Source organism: Phallusia mammillata, chromosome 5, assembly GCF_965637545.1.
Source record: "Phallusia mammillata chromosome 5, kaPhaMamm4.hap1.1, whole genome shotgun sequence".
Taxonomy (NCBI): domain Eukaryota; kingdom Metazoa; phylum Chordata; class Ascidiacea; order Phlebobranchia; family Ascidiidae; genus Phallusia; species Phallusia mammillata.
The window spans coordinates 22,224,023-22,239,893 of NC_137256.1; the positions used below are offsets into that span (position 1 = coordinate 22,224,023).

Sequence of the window (15,871 nt, forward strand, 5' to 3'; positions counted from 1 at the left end):
ATTTTTCATATTTAATTTCCCCACCCTCCAACGAAAATCACAAAAAAGATTTTCGGGTCACCGCAGTTACAGCAGAATTTTCTTGACGAATCTGCCTCAAAGTTGTTTTTTTACAAACTATAGTCTCGCAATGCCACTGCGAAAACGAAGTATGGATGAGTAAGTTACCTGGCAACATTGTGCTGCTAAGCTGTTGGAGTTTTTTTGTGTTAACAATAAAATGGTTTAAAATCGGTAAGTCGTTTTAGTATTCATAAACGTATGTTTTCTTATGTGTACTGCTACAGCGTTTCATCACTACACCTGCAATTAAGAACTTCCATAGTCACGGACTGACAACAATCTTATTCCAGTTCTGGCCAACTTGAAAATCAAGAGCAAAATGCCGGTAGTAGGCATATTTAGTAAATTTATATGACTTTGATTGAAAAGTGACAAAACCGTCATCGTAAACATTGAGAAAGAATTTAAAGTTTGGCTGAACCAAGGCCGTCATCGACTTAAACCTTGCCCTACATAACTGGTCAGAATGCGTGATTAATCTTGGTAAAAAGCTAATCTTGGTAGAGCTATTAACACCATAACGCACACGACATCCAAAGTCGATTTGGTTATATCTCCAAAAATGCTCACGGTGAGGGCTATTAGGGTCGGGGTAAGGTATTAGCACTTAAAATTCAATAAAACTAACCCAAAAAATTAGGTAATAATGTAAAAAATTTAAAAACTTATTTCCCAACCCAACCCATTTATAGCCGCTAAATAAAAAATTCAGCATTTTACGCTCCCTAATCGACTTTGGGTGTCGTGTGCGTTATGGTGTTAGTAGCTCTACCGTAAAAATGATACTTCATGTACAATAGAAGTTGGCTTTGACCATTTAATATCATCTAACTATTAGTATAAAATGAAAACAAGATCATCATTTTGTCCCGAGTGAATTAAAAATATTACAAAGAGCAAAAGTTGCAAATATAGTATCAACCATGCAATACGTCATGTTCCTGATCTCATACATTTCTTTTCTTTAATTTCTTCGTTCGCATTCTTTGTGAAAAAAAAAACGAACCGACCAACAAATGCGTTTGCCACATTTAAACAAGCTGTTATCAAGCCAATAAGCTGCCATATTTCTTGAATTGGGGGTGCGCAAGTGCTTTAAAATAAAAAAGGAAAGTCATTTTCACCACAAGACAGCCTTCCATAAATGAAATGGATTGTCTCGGGGTTTTTTTTGTTTTCTGTCGATTTGCACTGGCGGGCGGCGTATTAGATTTACTTTTTCGCCAGTGGTCGCTGTAAAGCAGCTACATAACAACAAGATTGCCGAGAGCCTGAAGAACAGTACGTTGACACATTCACTGCGCCAGCAGATAACTAAAGGTTGAATGTTATGGTTAAGAAATTAGGTTTGGCGTAGAAGAAGAAAAAAGTGTGTTTTTTTTGTTAGTTTTGTGTTTTACGTAACTCGCCTTTGTTCTGTAATGCGAAAGTGTACACATATTTGCTGCTGTAAAATTCACATGTGTTCAGGTTTGCAGACTCCGGTTTATAGTTCAAATTTGGAGGAATCACAGACATTTGGTTCTTTAAAGTAGCATATTTGTGTAATAAATATATATACTATTGCAAGTTGCAACCATACATTTAGTTCAATCTAGTTAGTTTTCTTAGTTTGTGTTTCTGACATTTTAGTATTTTACAGTTCCAGGAATATGAAGGAAAATATGGACATTTAAATGCAAAGGTATCAGGCTACTAACATGATCTGTACCAATGCAATCAAACATGAATGTTTTGCCCCTCTGGGTATGTAGAAATCTGCATGACCTCGGTGATGAAGGACTTAAAGGAGCTATTACAAACTGGACATATTACTCAAGTTTATTCCAACCTGAAAAGTATGATGTTGCATCAGAAAACACGGACACTATGTGTTATCCTCTGGCACATATGCTTGGCTCAAAGCAATGCTATATAGATGGCAGCCAATTCACTCAAAACAACCGTGTTGATGAAACAACTAATATAGATGAATTTAGGACTGTTACTAATTCAGATTACCAAATTACTATGAAATGTACATGTCACGCTCATCACCCTAAATCCAAGATGACGTTTTCCTCAGCTGCCCTACCATTGAGGTGCACGTTTCAAGAGAAAAGGACTCACTTTTATGTATTTCCTCGCGCACGCCACAAATGGGTTTATGGATCCTGTAACTATGGGCCCTTTCTTAATCCCCACTGCCTTGGGTTACTCTACAGGGGTTTTACACATGCTTATCGAGGTTTCCTTTTGTTCCTTATACTCTCCAGCATTTTGCACCCTGTGCATTCTTACCACCAAGCAAATGCTACTTCTACAAGAAGGAATTGCGAAACTGCAAGGATAACATACACAGACTTTTTTACTTCATCTTTGGAACTCGAATGTTTAACCTCGCATCCAGACCATTTCAGCACAGCCTACTATAACCAACTGAAATTTTGTGCACGCAACGAGATAGTGAAATTAAACGCATTACGACATAATAGGGAATTTTCCAACACTCCGAATGCTTCATATGGACAAAAAGAAGCGTCTTGTGGGCAATCCATGTCGAAACAGACATCATGGAATAGTACATTGTTTTGTAATCATTTTTCTTGGGAACATTTACTCTCGTGCAATTACAGCATGGGTAATTGCAACTTTTCTTGCAATCAAATGAAACCAGAAAACCAATACTGCAATGTTGAAAGAGTACTAGATAACGATTACACTGCCTATCAAGCGTATGTTGTCTTCAGAAACATGTTCCGAAAATACGCCACCCCTGATAATTACTCCATAAAAGGAAATGAATCAGAATGCTTGGTAAGTTATCTTTTTGTCTGTACTGGTAGTAATATTTAGTCTTTGGTAATTTATTCTAGCAGCAGGATAGTAAGATTACAGGCTATAAAAACACCTACTGTAACAATTGATTTTGGTTAAAAAAAATTTCTATGTTTGAGCTGTGGGTTGTCAAATGGTTTTCATAATGTTGTTAGAAACAAAATTCTACACTGATAAACACATCAGGAATAAAGGCATATTAATAGAAACAGAAATAGGAACAGAATCAAACAATATTTTTTGAAACATGTGGTAAAATAATTGTCCATTGCTCTCAATGTCTTGTTTACAATAGTGGTAAAAAGATTGTTTTTGGGCAAGTTTTTCCCTATGGCAATGGTGTTACAGCAATCATAAGTTTGAATGATGTAGAAATTTAAAACAATGTACATTTGGCACCAGTGGTACTTAAAATAGGCTGTTGGCCTAAAACATGGAAGTACATAATCCAAATAAATGCCAGAAAAAGACTGCTATTTCTGCATAAAAAAATTATGAGCCAGTTTTAATTTTTCAAAGAATTGACAGAAAAATGCGTACCAAAGCCCTGGAATGTAACCAAATCACCCGATAAAGCTGTAGATAAGACCTTTGGTGTGAGATATCTTCCTACTTAGGCGTACAAAAAGGGGAAATATTAGTTTGTATGCCAATTATTACAAGCGATACGAGAAAAAAGGGTTAATAATTATTGCCAATGCATATTTATTTCAATCAAATAGAAGTCCAACACTTTTATTACAAAAAAAAGTTAATTAGTAGTCACCAATAATGGGATGCCTAGTATTAAGAGAGAGATTTTGTGAAACATACTAATCTGCAACTACTTGAAATATATAGCTTTTTAGAATTTGTAACTTCTTTACTTTACTTTTTCGCTAAAATATGTAAAAATGTGACATTTACAACATATTTTTTGTACCTCAAGCATAGGAAAAAGTTGTCTTTAAATTTTATAATTGCAATGGTGTTAAATTGTAAAGGATATATATGTGATAAGTGATTTAAAATCCAATGGGAATAGTCATGACATTGTATAGAGCCTTTCCAATAACATTTACATGAGCAAAGGAACTCCCCCAAATCTCAATTTAATTTAAACAAAGTCCACACCACTAGGGTATAGCATTTACAGCCATTTTTTAAATTTCCATGATGACTTAAAGGTAAACCTATTCTTTCTCATTGTATTGATCACACTTTTCTGGCCTACTTGCAGTATTTATTGATCCAGTGCATTTGCTATTATTGTGTGCACTGCAAGAGTAGGTGCTCCCATCTGGAGCTTGTAGGTGCATTGGTTTTTTTGCTGATGGATTTTATGTCATCTGTGGCTCTTACTATTGCTGTAGAGAAACAAAACAATTATGGTGTGTTTCAGTAATGCCTTTCCCAACACAGAATTGGCCCTACTTAAGAAGATTTAGGGTTTTTTACTGTGAAACATTACAACCTGTATAAAACAGTTCTGTAAATCCAAATAGTTTGCATTTGACAAATCAAAATATGTCTTTAATTCAGTTCACTTTAATGTCTTAAATTCAGTTCACTTTAAAGACTTTTTATAATTGACCAACAGTGGCTATGCTATATAATATGTAAAAAAATGCCCATACTTTTTGGCGTAGAGGTTTGCACTTCATTTTTTTTGTTATAGCAAGAGCCCTTACAACTGCAAATTATTCTGTGATTTTGTTTGTATGGAAACTATAAAACGTCTTGATTATTTTATATTTCAAAATAATTTTATTCCACACAGCGAAAACCTGTCTTTCCAAATGCTTAGTTGATATTTTTTACCTGCATATCTTTATGTCATATTTTTTTATGTAAAACCTTCTTTTGCACAAATTAAATATTCCCCGAACATTTACAGTTTACGGCAACTCCTTGTTGCACTTCCACAAAGCAAACACAAGCTAATTAACTAGCGGCTGTATAAATTATTCATTGGACGTTGAATCACACAATTATTAAGAATCCTTGACAAGGTTGTAGTGCCAGAAAAACATTTTCTTGAATTTTCAGATAACCCTAATCTATAGTAGAGGTTTTACATGCTAAATGGCCCTGTGGGTCATACATTAAAATATACGCACTATTTTAGTTGCATATGTAAATGTCGAAGTGCGGCAAAAAGTTTAATGGTGAAAATAACGGCCCAAATAGACATAAAAAGTGCTTTATTTTTCAAACGTTTCGGCAAATGCTCATGCCATCATCAGTGATATGAAAGCCACATTTTACATCTATTTGGGCTGTTATTTTTATCATTAAACTTATGAACAGATCCGTACATAGTGTTTTACATCAAAAAGTAGTAGGAAAAAACTCAAACTTAAAGGCTTGATATGAACAAACTTCAAGTTTTAACATTGATATTAAGCAGTTATTGTATCTTTGCAGCACTCCTACAAGTCTTGGATATGCGCCCAACATCACAAACTTTATGGAACCGACGGAAATGGGACAAGAGCACCACTTGTACCATGTGACCGATACTGCCGTGAGGTCGAAGCCTCATGTCCATTTTTTAGAATATTCAATCGAACCAAGTTAAGAGGTGGCCAACCGACCTTTATCTGTAAAGGTGGGTAACTGAAACATCATGCTTGCACAGTAGCAAAATATTATAAATGCAGGGTCTTTATTTGTGTGGAATACATGGGTCATGCCATGTGTCAGGCTACCCAATGTTTTATTCATGCCCGACCTTTTCTAACCACTGTTGCCTTTGCCAAGCCTCAGTTGTAATATTATTTGACATTGAAAAAATATGCAAGCAACAATTGCATAACTAACTCATTCATAATGTGGTGTGTTATTAAAAAGTGGCCAATAGTTGCAGGTAATATATTTTAACATTAATTTCCCAATAGCAACACACAATTTTTTTTTATTGAAAGTATTAAAAAAAATGTTGTGCTGTAAAATTTCAACAGCAGCAAATTCATGCAATTTTAAATTATAAAATGTTTCAGAATGACACAATAGCGTGTAAAATAAAAAAAATGCCTCACAATCAACTAAAATTCATATAAATTCTGTCAACTGCATATATACCATGTTTCAAAGTTAAATAAGGCATAGGAATACAATCACCCAGTCTGTTTCTTGAATCTTACAGTGGTATATTTAAGCACAAAAACAAATAGGTCATTTGTTTTGCCAGTGTAAGAGCATTAAAAAGCGGTGTTCTTCAAATTCATACTTATGCAAGAACCGAAAATAGCTATATACATTAGCAAAGTTGCAGCAAGTGAAATACTTCCACAAGGATGTTCTTTCCGATATTTTTGGCTTTTCACTTGATGTTAAACTTGGTGTATATTTCCAGGTTATGACATTGAAAATCCAGCACCTCCTCGCACAAAAGGTTGTCACTACTTTGAGCTGGCCAACAGTGAAAGTGTTAATCAACCAGTGACTAGGAAAACACCTGAAACTTTCTCCCAAACTACTGTGTACAAAATCAGGAACACAGATCAAAGGCTTGCCTGTGCTGATTGTAATTCAACAACACTAGCCACAACCAATCAAGCGCTATCTAATTCTGTTGGTGTTTTTTTGCTTTTTTCATGTTTTACCACTTTTTCAATATGTGTGTTTCCGATTTAAGGTGTTTTTCGGCCGAAGCCATGTCCTGTACTGCTTGCGAGTTTCACACCATTTTTTTAAATAAAATAATCTTGTTGAAAAGCGGTTAACTGTTTGTAAGGGTTTGGTGTACAAATTTTACAATGATCAGGCCTGCTTATATTTTGCCTTTAATGAAATAGAGCATTTCCCTTGTTGGTGTACTATGTGTTGGTCAGGCCATTATAAAATGACACTTAAAAAGGGTTTTCAGGGTCCATCAGTTTTTCAGGTAACATCTTATCACCATATTAGCATTTTTGAACGACAGATACATGAGATAAAGGGTCTATATTTCAGAAGCAAGCATTTGTTTTATGTTTTCATTTTCAACGGCCTTGGGCAATTTTAAACCAATTGCTTCTCGATTGATTCGTTGTTATTTGAAACCGGCTTCCCAAGGGAAGCAACGACACGTAGTGGTCAATTGGACAAACGTCAGGGCTGACCGGTCATTTCACCAAAAAGAAATCTTGACCTATCAGCTCACCTAGACACAAACGCATACTTTAGGCAACGATACAGATATTGAATGTTGAAACAACTGTATAGAAGTTGAATTTGTTTTGTTTTTTTAATTGTAACACTACACACTGATCTGTTCATAGGTTTAATGGTAAAAATAACGGCCCAAATAGACGTAAAAAACGACATATTAAACTTATGTTTTTATTATTGTTTTGAAGTCGAAAATGGAAGAGACATGAGAGATAGGGTATTTATGGAACTGGTCAACAGTTTATTTAACTGTACTAGGGTATAATGCAGCATGTGCACAAAGAGTAAGACTGCAAAAACGAACATCAGGAAATTGAATATCCCGACCGCAGCACCCTGCCACAACGCAAGGGATCGATATTGCGGATCGATTTGTTTTGGGAATAATAGAGTTCGGCTCAGAGGCGTCTCCTTTTCTCCGGGCTTGATGCCGGCTGTCTTTTGCTTGAGGCCACAGGGGAACGTCGGAGCTTTGTCGGCCATCTTTTTCCCCTTTTGAAACAGAAAACGTGATTTTATGAACGACTCCGGCAATGTTTGTGACTGATAGATGGTACTTTTCCTTGCTGACGACATGGATTTATTTATTTTGTATGATGAATATTATCGAAACAAACTAAGTAAAATTATGTAAAAATGTTGTTGTCACATTATCGCTTTTCAGTTACTAAATCACGGTGAACTTTTAAAAGGCAAAAACTTGAATCCCTAACTAAAAGTTGTTTAATTGTATAGGCCCTACGTTTATTATCCGGTTTAATAATAGAGAATGTGGCTGTACATTGTTTTAGGTAGAATCCATAAAACAAAAGCGCACAATAAAATTTATAATCCCAAATAGAAAAGTATAGTTCTATCAAGTACCACCGAAGAGCGAAATATAGGCTATGTGGTTACTTCATTTATTGTGTGCCTTTCAACAATCGCTGTTGTCATGATCAGTGCAAGTTTAAAATGTTAACCATTGCTTAAACAGAAACCAAATGTCCGTGATCGAGTTTCATAGTGTCACTGTACAGTCACGCGCGTGAACTAGGTGCGTGATCGGATTTTAATATCGATTTTTACGTCAGAAGAAACTTCACTTGAAAGTCAATCGTAATGGAGATCTTCATTTGCTACCTAGGCCGACATATAGGCCTAGAGTATATCGGAAAATATCAAACAGTTTGGTCGATGACCTGTCAAAGTCTTTGGTGATCACGAAACAACCAATACAGCTTAAATGACACGAGATTAAGTTTGTGTAGAATAATTTGGCGGGACTGAATATAAAAATACCACTTGTAACTAAAAATTTAGGCTAGTTTAGTTTAATATCTTGACCTATACCATTTTGATAGGTTTTCGCACGGTTCCATGGAAATAGGCTTTTAATTATTTTTAAACGTTATATAATTTTTGCAATCGAAAGCTACAAACATTCTGCCATCTTTTTTGTTTTTAAATAGTCAACAAGTAATGTTTAAATACTTATTGTGGATAAAAAGTTAAGAATTTGAAACATGATATAGCCACGGATCTGTTCATAAGTTTAATGGTGAAAATAACGGCCCAAATAGATGTCAAAAGCGACATGCTTTATTGTTCAAACGTTTCGGCAAATGCTCATGCCATTATCAGTGATATCTCTGCCGAAACGTTTAAACAATAATGCATGTCGCTTTTTACATCTGTTTGGGCCGTTATTTTCACCATTAAAGCTAAGAATTAAGGTGGCATTTTGTCTCCCTCACGAAAAGTTATAATAAATCCTTAATTAGACCAGTGTGCTTTTTCTCTCTGGTGCATCCTTTGATAGTTTTTTTTTAATTTTTGTCCCATGTGATTAATGGAACAATTATCCGGCGCCTTTACTCGTTTTACACACGTGAAATAAGAACGTCAAGAAACGTACAAAAGTGACATTTTTAAAAGACGAAACGGTTTTGGAATATCTACACATGTTGTAATATATATTAAATTACTGCAACTTTTACACCGATATTATTTTGTTTTAATAAAATCTACTACTGACGCTATGGTGGCAAGCCCTTAGGCAGGGTTGCCATCGTCGTGGACCCCGAAATAAGGACAACCGAATAATTAAATTTTCATACGAAACGATATAAACGGTTCTAAACAAGTATTTGCATTTTTTACGAACCATGGCATATCACTATAGGGTTGGCCCGATACCTGGTTTTCACTTCGATACTATAGTACCCGATATTTTACACAAAAAGTAGCCTACTGCCCTATGATGCGATACGCGATAGTTTTAGTGATTACGTATAAATGTGCATTGTTCACTTTAAAAATCTCGTTTATTTTCTATCCCGTTTTTTTTATCTTGTATGAACACAACAAAAGAAAAGTGTTTTATTAGTCAATTTCTTGGGCAACATTAAAGAATCCAAGGTGTGCTGCTTGCAGCCACATTTAGATGTTGTTGTGCAGGTATATATTGACTATTCCAATTCAGTATCTAGTATGCGTTTGCATTTAGTTTCATCGAAACCCAATCCAAACTGACCTCAGCTCAAAGCACAATAACTTAACAATGCAGAGTAGACAGTACTTAACAAGTAAATAGCTTTCACTTTTATGTGTTCAACGTCCTTTTTACCCAACCATATAACGAATTGCAAATAAACGAATCGTCGTTAAAATTGCTGATTTGGCACATCGTTCGTTCGGCGTCTTCTATATGCTAACAGAGGCCGGACAAAGAAATTGTGATGCACTGGCGATTGAGTAAAAAGTCTGCGTCAAGTGATATTTAGACCGATATTGTGGCAAAAACGACAGGCAGGCCTAACCAGATTTTACTCGTTTATTATATAGTATCGGTTTTCGGTCTGATACCGCCAAAGCATCGGCCCTACATATCACACGTATTTTTTTTTCAGAAACAATCCGTTCCAGCAGCTACCTGTTTGTAGAAATTACTTTGTGCATGTCACGACAGCTAAAGGTCTAGGTTTACTTTTACTTGTATCAGGGATTTGTCTGTTATTGTAATCGGTCTGTTACCTGTAATTGTTTAAAATAAGACAAAAAACTTAGGTAAAAAAAAAACATTTCATAGAAATAAGGACAATAAACTTTTCCAAGGCATTGCCCTTTAAAGTAAGGTCAAATCTTAGAAATAAGGACGGTATGGCAACCCTGCCTATAGGGTACACTGGTAACGTCGTTGTAAAGTGCTGCAGAAGTCAACTGGTATGCTACGTTCGTAGAAAAGGAAATGAGAAAGGACACCTGAATAAGTCTTTAATTACATTAATAAATTTAATTCAATTTGAGAGGAAGATAGGATCAAATGCCACCAACAACAAAACACAAATGGTCCCGCTTTGCCTTCTGTTTTTGCTATGCGTATTTATGAGAATTGCTAATCGTTAGGGTTTCGGATTACGAAAAAGTTTTAGCACAATTAAGAAAGACAAGTTAATCCTTTTTCATTGTCACTTCATCACATTGTTATTGAGGAACGGCTACGTAAAACAACAAAGACACCGAAAGAAACATGGGTTATCGAGTCGTGTGTCCTGTTTTTTTGCGAGAACTGTGGTTAGTGATTTCAAAAATGTAGCCTACGTCAGTGCTCTTCAACCTTTTTTGGTTTTGTGAACCCTTAAAGTTGTAATGGCGAACTCATGCACCCTGTTTACTTAAAAAAATAAACTGAGGTAAAAAGCGATATGAAAGATTATTATGCACATCACCATGTCAATTACCTCCAAGCATATGATCGTGAATTTTCTATGCAAGATCGGCGAAAAAGCCAACACTCGACACCATCAAACTTGACACGGCCCGTGTAAAAACATTGAAAAAGATCACCTGGGTTATACATCAGTTGAAACCTACATTTTATAATGTCCAAAAGTCAAATATTAATGGTTCATTAACAGTTTGTGATGCACCCTTGTATACCTTTTCGTACTGGTGCACCCCGTGCATACCGGTTGAAGACCACTGGCCTACGTAACAGGCTGCTTGAAAAAATACCAACAGTCGTGACGTCGTGTTAATTTTCATGCAGTCCCCCTAAACGGTAGTCTTTTCACCCAAGGCCAAATACTAGCGTACAAAGAACCACGAAAAACTAAAATACATTTAACTAAAACCTTCTTTGTTTTCTAAAAAAATGGATTTATTGCTATTAAAAATGCTGAGACTACTTGGTAAGGTTGAATGCACTCAAAAATTTGGTTAGTTAGATTGTTTTATGCATACTGTAAATTGTTTTTTTACTTTTTTATTTGTTGTTTGTCGTAAACAAACAAACAAACAAATTCCTGCAGTGGTTTGGTCAAAGTGTGTCAATCTGCTATTGGTTCTTGGTTAGTAACAGCTGATTTGGGCAAATTCCCTTGTGACGCGAAAAGCTTATTCATTGTTTATTTGTCGGTAATGTCACGTAAATTTGTGTCAATTGTGAGATTATTTAGGTTTCACAGAACATTTTTATATCATTTGAAGTTTTTATTACGGTTTAGATTGTTGCATTCTATTTTTCAAAATTAAAACCTTGATTTGTTGTTCGTTTAACAGGTGTAATATATCGTAAAATTTTGTAGCCAAATTAAAACTGGACTTATTTCTGCATGTTTTGCGACATTACTGATGATTTGAGTCGCAAGTATCTAGCAACCTGTTGTGTTAAATCCAATTGTGATGAATCGTGATGCACATAACAGTCTGAAACTTTAAAAAGAGAAAATTTCCAAATATGGTAACATTTTTATGGTAACACCAAATAAAAACAATTACTTTGGCAAAACGGATTCTGTTTAAAACGTTAATGTACCTATTTTTGGCTTTATTTATGAAGGAATTACTAAACATTAAGTTAATTTGCATACTGTAAACTTCTGTTAAATCGCTTGAACCAAAAAAATAACTGTCCCGATTAGGCGAAGAGCCGAATTAAATGATGTATATTAAATAAAGTTTTAACACAGTACAAATCACTTTCAAAGTTTTGTCTGAATTATGCGAAGATGCAGATTAAACGATTCTGGTGTAACTGAGGTTTACTATTAAAAACAACAAACACAGGGTTGAAAAAGTTTTGTTTTTCAGCACAAACTGAAAGGCCCACAAAGAGAAAAAGTCCGGCAGTTCATTTCATTAACGAACTTGAGTGAAAAATCCGCAATATCATGTTTAGTCCACAACAACTGGAGACTTGATATTGCATCCGACAGTTTTTTCTCTCACCCTGAATCATACAGGGATTCAAGACAAGCCGTTGACAAACGAAAACTCGAAGCATTGTATAATTCATTAAAGGGTACATTACAATTTTTAGTTAAGACATCGATCAATACCAGGGATCAGCCCTGAAGCGTCGATGTAGACCAGCGATCATGTGTTTAAAAGGCCTGGTGTACTATGATTTCTATATAAATTTCTATGTTTTTTTTGCTTTCCAAATCTCAAACTGTAGCCTTTGATTAGTGGGTTATATGGATCATAAAGTATAGGTTCCCTCCTAACTTAATTAAAGAGGTCCATTAGTGGCCAAAGTAACCAAAACACATATTAGCAGTGCATTTTCAGAAACTATCAAATTAATGACTAGATAAGAACTAACAAATACAGGAACTGACATAACGTTGCGGCATAACAAGTGATGTAATAAAAATAATTTCATATGTATTGGATTTGATAAGCTTCTGTGTTAATGCATTGTACACATCAGCAAAATGTTGAGAGTTGACCACTCCTGTAAACTAACTAGGGTTGCCCATATTTTGTCTTTTTTATTTTGCACGGTACCTCGTTCCACTAGTATTATGGGTTCCCTTTTCTACAGTGGGTGGGTGGGCTGGCATATTGTTTTTGTCCTTGTTTTTTTGCTTTTTTCTGTCTAATATGGGTTTGTTCTCCGTGTTTTGTTCAGAATGAGTGGTTAAAACTTTTAGAAATTTACGCCCATGATAGGTAGTTAGTAAAAATTTTGCCTTTTAAAACTTGCTTCAATTGACCTTCTTGGTTACCTATAGGTCCAGTGGTGGGATTCAGCCGGTTTGCCCCGGTTCTATAGAACCGTCTCACAAAATTTTATGAGATCAGCGAACCGGTTAGCATTGCTGGTTACTGTCCATGGACTGTTTGTAACAGAACTGGCTGAAAAATATGACTTTTGTGATAGAACCGGCTGACAAAAAATTTGAATCCCACCACTGCATAGGTCCCCATAACAGTAAATTTTAATATCAATACATTTAGGTGAAAGGTTTCAATTTTGATTTTGTTCAGATACTGCGGACCATGATAAGATTGGAGTTGAAGGAATTTGCAGATTTTGTGATGAGCTACAAGTCGAGCCAACTAGCAGACTTGTCCTTATTATAGCGTGGAAATTTCATGCCGCCACGCAATGCGAGTTTACGAAAAAAGAATTCATGGATGGCATGATAGAGCTTGGGTAAAAAAGCAGAAATTTGTGTTTTGTGCTGTGTATACATAAAAACAAGTTTGTTTTGTGACCACAAACAGATGTGATGACTTTTCGAAACTGCGCATGAAACTACCCATCTTGGCGAATGAAATTACCGACAAAACTAAGTTCCGTGATTTTTACCAGTTCACATTCAACTTCGCCAAAAATCCTGGTCAGAAAGGCCTTGGTGAGTAGTGTTAATAATAACTTTTGTGTGAATGATAGGTTAATCTGGCATTCAACAGCTGTTAATACAGTTTACCATGTTAAGTAGGTCATGGATTATATTATGACTCTTTGTGTAAAGCTATTGGCAATTAATCACCTAGTTTTATTTTTACTATAAGCAAGTGCAGCTGGTAATGTATTGCCTTTTATACCCACCTATACATATATCCTAATATGCATTATAACTCATTTTTTTCAATTTTTTTTATTTACAGATTTTGATTAGGCATTAGAATTTTGGAATATACTTTAAGTGTATCTGAAAACTCATTACCTTTAACTCACATCTATACATTTATCCATCATAACTTGAATTTTCAATTTTTGCTTTGATTTACAGACCTTGATATGGCATTAGAATATTGGAATATACTCCTTGGAGACAGATTTAAATTCCTTGGTCTGTGGTCAGAATATTTACAGGTGGGCTATGTTGCAGTGGGCAAAAATATGTTTGATGTGACTTCATTGGTGTGCAGTAAAATGCATTTAGTTATAAACTAAGCACAATGCAAATGGACACCTCTTGCATTTTGAATACTTTAAATCTATGTATTTCCACATGTTTCTATTAACAGAACACACTTTACATCAAATTAAAAAAGGCTTCTTATGTTTTAGACCAGTGGTTCTCAACCTTATGTTTTAGACCAGTGTTTCTCAAGCTGATATATTTACAGAAGTTTTACCAGCGTGCCATTCCAAGAGATACTTGGAACCTACTTTTAGACTTTTCGCAGATGATTGCTGATGATATGGCCAACTACGATGAGGAAGGTAGCCAACTTAGTGTCTTACAGAATTTAAAACTGTTTTAATTTAACAAGCTGTGATTTAAACCTAAAAACTGGGCTGCAAAAAAAGTGGTTGGCATACATTAAGGGATTGCTTCATAACCCAACTTGTTTTCAAACAGCTGTAATTTTTCTATGTTATAATCCAGGGGCGTGCAACCGTTTATTGCATTGGGTCACAATCTGCATTTATAATGGTGCTGAGTGGTAGGTAATGAACAGACCTATTTTAATAGAAAATCATTCATTGCAGTGGTTTCCAAACTGCAGTTTGCGCCCTTAAGGATCTGTTGGTTGTTTCCACAGGTCTGAAAGGGCAAAAATTTGAACCAAGTTTCTATGAAGACCCTTTCTTTACCTTGTGAAACGTTGTTAAAAATGCCAATAATGCAGTTCAAATAATAACTTTGTACGATTTAACATACAAAACAATTGACTACTTCAGTGTGGGCCACCTAAATATCTGTTGCGTGCCATATGTTGCATGCACATGTTTGAATCAATCAAAATTACTTGGTTATTAGCAAAAACCACATTGCATTGTCCTCTATATGACATTGTGTTTTTCATGCAACAAATCTGCAAAACATTGCTCAAAAAACAAACCCGATTCATTTTGTATGAACCCAGAATAAATAATTCAATAATTTCCACCAGCAATTATATTGCCCAATTACGGCAATTAAAAAATATTTACATCCATAATAGCATGAAACCAAAAAATAATTAATCACTGTACCACCAAAATAATAAAATTTGTCAAATAAAATCAGAAATCCTGCTGGTAATGTGGTTTTGTATTATGCATTGAGGTATTTTCCCTAAATAAAAATGATACAGTCACATACAACTAACAGAAATTGTAAAAGTGTTTAAATGGTAAAAAAATCTGACGATAAGTTTCAGTATACAAAAATTGTTTATTAGTCTGATTAAAAATAGCAATACATATTAACAATACTGTACTTCATATTGTTGTGTTTTGCAATTTTAAGAGGTATAAAACTTGTATTATTTATAGGTGCCTGGCCAGTACTCATTGATGACTTTGTGGAATGGGCAAAACCTATAGTTCAACAAAACTTGATGTCAACCTGATTTTTTCCTCATTATTTGCGTCATAAACAACAAGCAGACAACGTAACCGGTTGTCACTTCCATATATTTCCGTCAATCCACAATATATTCAATTAAAGGCAGAAAGTCAATGCCTGTATATCACCATCAACAAGCGCTCAGCGAATGTTATATTTCCTGCTGTAAATTTACTTTTACCAGTTCGGCAGCGATTTTTGACCGATTTTGCCTTTATTTTTCGCCGACGCAGTGCAGCGCTCTTCGTTTTACTTGGCAATTTCGCCATATGCGCCAGCTAATTAAAACATACTGCGCTAAA

The 15,871-nt window shown here is 35.1% G+C and overlaps 2 protein-coding genes across 2 annotated transcripts; both read left to right on the forward strand.

The window, feature by feature from the left end:
- Positions 1 to 1,681: 1,681 nt before the first annotated feature.
- On the forward strand, positions 1,682 to 6,579 carry LOC145230232 (uncharacterized). Its single transcript, XM_080095613.1, has 3 exons — positions 1,682 to 2,859; positions 5,287 to 5,470; positions 6,218 to 6,579. Exons 1-3 carry the CDS (start codon positions 1,777 to 1,779, stop codon positions 6,496 to 6,498), a joined length of 1,548 nt encoding a protein of 515 aa, XP_079951739.1. The 5' UTR covers positions 1,682 to 1,776; the 3' UTR covers positions 6,499 to 6,579.
- A 4,951-nt stretch (positions 6,580 to 11,530) lies between these two features.
- Positions 11,531 to 15,871, forward strand: LOC145230120 (DCN1-like protein 2). Its single transcript, XM_080095498.1, has 7 exons — positions 11,531 to 11,737; positions 12,088 to 12,298; positions 13,270 to 13,438; positions 13,510 to 13,640; positions 14,022 to 14,104; positions 14,362 to 14,458; positions 15,497 to 15,871. The coding sequence occupies exons 1-7, from the start codon at positions 11,735 to 11,737 to the stop codon at positions 15,571 to 15,573; spliced, it is 771 nt and encodes a 256-aa protein (XP_079951624.1). The 5' UTR covers positions 11,531 to 11,734; the 3' UTR covers positions 15,574 to 15,871.

Bases quoted from the DNA above. Each gene is read 5' to 3' on its own strand.
- LOC145230120 (XM_080095498.1), top strand. The intron at 13,641-14,021 runs GTGAGTAGTGTT...TTTGATTTACAG, and splicing joins TCCTGGTCAGAAAGGCCTTG to ACCTTGATATGGCATTAGAA. The intron at 14,459-15,496 runs GTAGCCAACTTA...TATTATTTATAG, and splicing joins GGCCAACTACGATGAGGAAG to GTGCCTGGCCAGTACTCATT.
- LOC145230232 (XM_080095613.1), top strand. From the start codon at position 1,777: ATGCAATCAAACATGAATGTTTTGCCCCTCTGGGTATGTAGAAATCTG. The intron at 2,860-5,286 runs GTAAGTTATCTT...GTATCTTTGCAG, and splicing joins GAAATGAATCAGAATGCTTG to CACTCCTACAAGTCTTGGAT. The intron at 5,471-6,217 runs GTGGGTAACTGA...GTATATTTCCAG, and splicing joins ACCGACCTTTATCTGTAAAG to GTTATGACATTGAAAATCCA.